At 58.0% G+C, this 4,967-nt stretch overlaps 1 protein-coding gene across 1 annotated transcript in view; it reads left to right on the top strand.

Moving 5' to 3' along the window:
- Nucleotides 1–831: 831 nt before the first annotated feature.
- The window catches only part of ROBO4 (roundabout, axon guidance receptor, homolog 4 (Drosophila)), a 14,803-nt gene continuing 10,667 nt past the window's right edge, over nucleotides 832–4,967 (top strand). Inside the window, exons 1-9 of the mRNA XM_010829535.1 lie at nucleotides 832–996; nucleotides 1,578–1,907; nucleotides 2,113–2,270; nucleotides 2,453–2,573; nucleotides 3,085–3,212; nucleotides 3,304–3,532; nucleotides 3,789–3,901; nucleotides 4,592–4,760; nucleotides 4,902–4,965. Coding sequence (XP_010827837.1) covers nucleotides 933–996; nucleotides 1,578–1,907; nucleotides 2,113–2,270; nucleotides 2,453–2,573; nucleotides 3,085–3,212; nucleotides 3,304–3,532; nucleotides 3,789–3,901; nucleotides 4,592–4,760; nucleotides 4,902–4,965 — 1,376 coding nt within the window. The 5' untranslated portion in view covers nucleotides 832–932. The remainder of the gene's footprint in view (nucleotides 997–1,577; nucleotides 1,908–2,112; nucleotides 2,271–2,452; nucleotides 2,574–3,084; nucleotides 3,213–3,303; nucleotides 3,533–3,788; nucleotides 3,902–4,591; nucleotides 4,761–4,901; nucleotides 4,966–4,967) is intronic.

The following is a 4,967-nucleotide window of genomic DNA, read 5'->3' as shown; positions in this document are numbered from 1 at the left end:
GGAGAAGGAAATGGCAACCCACTCCAGTACTCTTGCCTGGAAAATTCCATGGATGGAGGAGCCTGGTAGGCTACAGTCCATGGGATTGCAAACAGTTGGACACGACTGAGCGACTTCAATGTCAATGTCAATGTCAATGTCAATACGAAGCATCAGGCACTGTTCTGGTTGATTTTATGCTTCATCTCTTCTCTTACTCCATCTCTCAAGGTAGGAACTATTATTGTTGTTATTATTATTATTCCCTCTTTACAAATAAGGAAACTGACTTTCAAGGGTTAAGTCACTTGCTCCAGGTCTCTCAGAAGTTTATGTCTGTCTCTGGGCTGACTACGTGAACTATAGGCATCTCCCAGACTGTCCCAGAGTCTCTTATCTTCCTTATCTTCTGGATTACCACCCCACCTCTCCCTGGGAAATGGACATGAGACACTGCCCCCCATGAAGTTATCTTCCTTGTCGCTTTTCTCTACCTTTAGCCTCAGAATGCCTGTGCCCTGAGATCTCAGCCCTGGATTTCTAATCCACTCTAGCAGTGGGGTAGGGGTGAGGGGTGTCATCTGGAAACAAAGGAATTGGGATTGGGATTGAATGGTTCACTAGAGGCTTGGAGTTAAAGGAACAAAACTCCTGGAGTTACAGTTAGGATTACCTCTAAGAAATCCCAGACTAGGGTTTGAGGTTAGAGTCAGAGGTTATGACTAACGGGTCAAGGTCATAGAGTCTCTCTCCTCTGGTCTCCTCCCAGTTCTCCAAGGCCCTGAAGGCCGGGCAGGAAGCATCGGTTTCCTCAAAGCTGCTTCCCTCCTGGGGCAGAGTCTCGGTCACAAACAACCACCACCAGCCCGCCCCGCCCCTCCTTCCCCCGCTGCTGTGAGCTCAGAGCAGTAGGGCCAAGTGCTGCGGACCAGGTCAGAGCCCCGCGAGCAGCCATGGGCGCTGGAGGAGCGCGCCTCCTCGGGGTCCACTGCGCCCTGCCTCTCCTGCTCCTCACGGGTGAGTACCGCCGGGCCTCCCCGCTCCTAACCCGCGCACCCCTGATCCAAGGCCTGGCCGAGGCAGGGGAGGCCCTTACGCTTCTGTTTCCCTTGGGCAGTGGGGATAGCAGAGACAATGGTGATGATGATGGTGGTGCTGTTAAGTGCAAGACAGAGAGACAAACAGACTGAGAGCTCCATGGACCCTCACTGCGTGCCACGCGTGCACACTGGCCCTCTCGCCTCCCTCCCAGCATGTTATCTAGGAGCTTATTTGGAGGTGCCAGCAGGACAGCACAGCTTATACTCTTGACTGAAGACCGGTCCTTCTCTATCATGGACGGTCGTCCTCTTTGACTGATGGCATAGCTTCTGGAGGGACACACACAGAGTGGTGAGGGAAGAAGGGGACACCCGCCTAGCCAGCCAGATCAGCTGAATCAACCCTGGGGTGACAGATGTCATAAGCAGATCACCCTCACGTCCCCTGTATGTTATTTGGGAACTCATTTTCAGACACGAGGAGGCAGATGAGACGTGCAGGGGTTTGGGGGCCCTACTGGTAGTCGGACTGGGCCCCACCTCCTTTCCTGTCCCTAGGAAGCATGGCCCAGGATTTCCCACCCCAGATTCTAGTCCATCCTGAGGATCAGCTGTTCCAGGGCCCTGACCCAGCCAAGATGAGCTGCCAGGCCTCAGGTCAGCCACCTCCCACCATCCGCTGGTTGCTGGACGGGCACCCCCTGAGCATGGTGCCCCCAGACGTTCACCACCTCCTCCCTGACGGAACCCTCCTGCTGCTGCGGCCCCCTCCCCGAGGACGTGCCCACGACGACCACACCCGATCCACGGACCTGGGAGTCTACACCTGTGAGGCCAGCAACCGGCTGGGCACGGCAGTCAGCCGGGGCGCGCGGCTGTCCATGGCTGGTGAGGCCTGGGTGGGGAGACTTGGGAGGGGATGGCTGGGTGCGGGGCGGTCCTAGGTGGGAGACCTGGGAGGTGGGGCTCTGAAGAGTTCAGCACAAGGCAGAGCCCAAAGGTAGGTGATATAAAGCAGGTCAGAAGTGCCAAGGTGAGGCCCGGATGGAAGGCCTGGGGCCTGCTGCGTGCCAACGCTCTGTCCTCCCCACAGTCCTCCAGGAGGATTTCCAGGTCCAGCCTCGGGACACAGTGGCTGCAGTGGGCGAGCAGGTGCTTCTGCAGTGTGAGCCGCCCTGGGGCCACCCAGAGCCCACTGTCTCATGGTGGAAGGATGAGAAACCCCTGGCCCTGCAGTCAGGGCGGCACTCGGTGAGTGTAGCCCCTTCCCAAACCTCATCCTGTCCGGGCCACAGCTGTGCACACCCGAGGTCCTGACCCACTCCCCCTGCCCCAGCCCCATGTCTCCTGCAGTATTTGAGGAAGGGGCGGCCGTGAGGCCTTAGGCCTTCCTCCGCACGTGGGAGACTTCTCAAGACACCTGGTCCTGACAGGTGTCCCAGGGCTCCCTGCTGATGGCAAGAGCAGAGAAGAGTGACGCGGGGACCTACGTGTGTATGGCGACCAACAGCGCAGGACAACGGAAGAGCCGGGGGGCTAGGGTGTCCATCCAGGGTAAGGGGAAGGCGGTCAGCTGACGCCAGGGCCAAGGTGGGGGGCACCAGTCAGCATGGTGCCCTCTGGTTTGGGCTGGGGTTAGGCGATGTGGGGGTTCGACCCAGGATCAGGGTCAGAGTGGTGGGGACCTCATCTAGAGGCAGTTCCTCCATCCGAGGGCTTCCCTCATAGCTCAGTTGGTAAAGAATCTCCCTGCAGTGCAGGAGACCCAGGTTTGATCCCTGGGTTGGGAAGATCTCCTGGAGAAGGGAATGGCAACCCACTCCAGTGTTCTTGCCTGGAGAAACCCATGGACAGAGGAGCCCGGTGGGCTACAGTCCATGGAGTCGCAAGAGTCAGACACGACTGAGCTGCTAAATCATCATCATCCCCCATCTGAGGATAGACATTGGAGAGCTCACGACGGGGGCAGTCTGGGAGTTCTGGCTCCTCTTTGGCTGAGGGATGCTCCACTCTTCAATTTCTTCCCTCTGACCTTTGAGCCCATCCCCACCCTGTGTGCTCCCAGAGCCCCGGGACTACAAGGAGCCCCTGGAGCTTCTGGCTGTGCACATTCAGCTGGAAAACGTGACCCTGTTGAACCCAGACCCCAAGAAGGGCACCAAGCCTGGGCCAGCTGTATGGCTCAGCTGGAAGGTGAGGCCCGGGACCTAGGGGTGAAACAGTCACAGCTCCAGAAAGGGCTGCTCACAAGAGCCCTGAGTCCTCCCCGCCCTCCGTCTTCCAGGTGAGTGGCCCCGCTGCACCTGCTCAGTCCTACACGGCCCTGTTCAGGACCCAGGCCGCCCCTGGGGGCCAGGGAGCCCCGTGGGCAGAGGCCCTGCTGGCTGGCTGGCAGAGCGCAGAGCTTGGGGGCCTCCACTGGGGCCAGGACTACGAGTTCAAAGTGAGACCGTCCTCCGGCCGCGCTCAGGGCCCTGACAGCAACGTGCTGCTCCTGAGGCTGCCTGAACAAGGTCAGGAACGGATGCTTCCAGAACCCAGTGGTATACCCCCAGCCCCTTTCTATCCCTCTGTAGTCAGGAGGAAGAGGAATAGTGGCTTCCACTCCTGGGCCCCCTCTTGTCCTGGCTCTGAAAGCAGAGCTGAGAGAAGCTCTTGTTCTTGTCAGTATGGCTGGGACCTTATGTCCCCAGTCCTGCTCTTTTCCCTAGAAAGAGATTCCCGAGGATTCCTTCAGCATTCCTGACAGTTTGTCTCCCTGCCCTCCAGTGCCCAGTGCTCCTCCCCAGGAGGTGACCCTAAAACCTGGCAACGGCACTATCCTTGTGAGCTGGATCCCACCACCTGCTGAAAACCACAATGGCATCATCCGTGGCTACCAGGTACCCCCCACAAGCTGACGCACCCCTCCATGGTGTTGCCAAGACTTCCCTCTTCCCTGGCTCTGGGCACTAAGAAATGGCACCTGCAGAGCAGGGACTCTCCTGTTTGCCAGACACTGCCAAGTGCTTACCCACATGACCTCATCTCATCTCACAGTCTCTCCTGGGTTGTTATCCCCAGTCTACAGACGTGGAAAGTGAGACCAGGGTCACAAGTGCGGGAAAACAGAACAGGACGAAACCAGGCTGTGACTGACTCTCTGTTTCTAAGGCAGTGGTGCCAGCGTGTGATTCCTGGACCGGCAACATCAGCATTGTCTGAGAACTTGTTAGAACGCAGATCCTTTGGTCCGTTGACAGGCTTTGTGGGTCAGAATGTCAGAGATGGGTCTGGCAATCTGGATTTTAACAAACCCTCCAAGCGATCCCAAATCATACTGATCTGTGTGAACCACTGGTCTAACACCTACTTCGGAAGATTGCTTTTGTCCCTCCTCTGTCAGTCTAGAGAGAAGTTTCACCCGCTTTGTAGGGGAGAAGGAAATAGGAAGGGTGGGTGCATGTGGGGGTGTCTCCAGGTGAATGCTAGGACAGGGTGGCCACATACCCAGAATCTGATCTGCAGGTGAAAGGGCTTAACTGCTGTGATGGTTTTGGAGGGGGGCAAGCTCACCTCTGTTTGTGTCTCAGGTCTGGAGCCTGGGCAACACCTCATTGCCCCCAGCCAACTGGACTGTGGTGGGTGAGCAGACCCAGCTGGAGATTGCCACGCGCATGTCAGGTTCCTACTGCGTACAAGTGGCTGCAGTCACTGGCGCAGGCGCTGGGCAGCCCAGCAGCCCTGTCTGCCTCCTATTAGGTGAGGACAGTGCCCTCGGGCCCCACCCAGACCCATCCAGGCCCCCTTTCCACCATTCTCTCTCCCCACTCATGCTTCCAGCTCCTTCCCCCTTGTCTGCCCACCTTCATTGCCTTGTCCTGAGCTCAAATTCCCCTACAGAGCAGGCCATGGAGCGAGCTGCCCAGCAACCCAGTGCGCACAGCCCATGGACCCTGGAGCAGCTGT

The sequence above is a fragment of the Bison bison genome, unplaced genomic scaffold, assembly GCF_000754665.1.
Source record: "Bison bison bison isolate TAMUID 2011002044 unplaced genomic scaffold, Bison_UMD1.0 scf7180017864506, whole genome shotgun sequence".
Lineage (NCBI taxonomy): Eukaryota > Metazoa > Chordata > Mammalia > Artiodactyla > Bovidae > Bison > Bison bison.
Note: the sequence above shows the minus strand (reverse complement) of the source record. Positions and strands in the feature narration are given on the sequence as shown.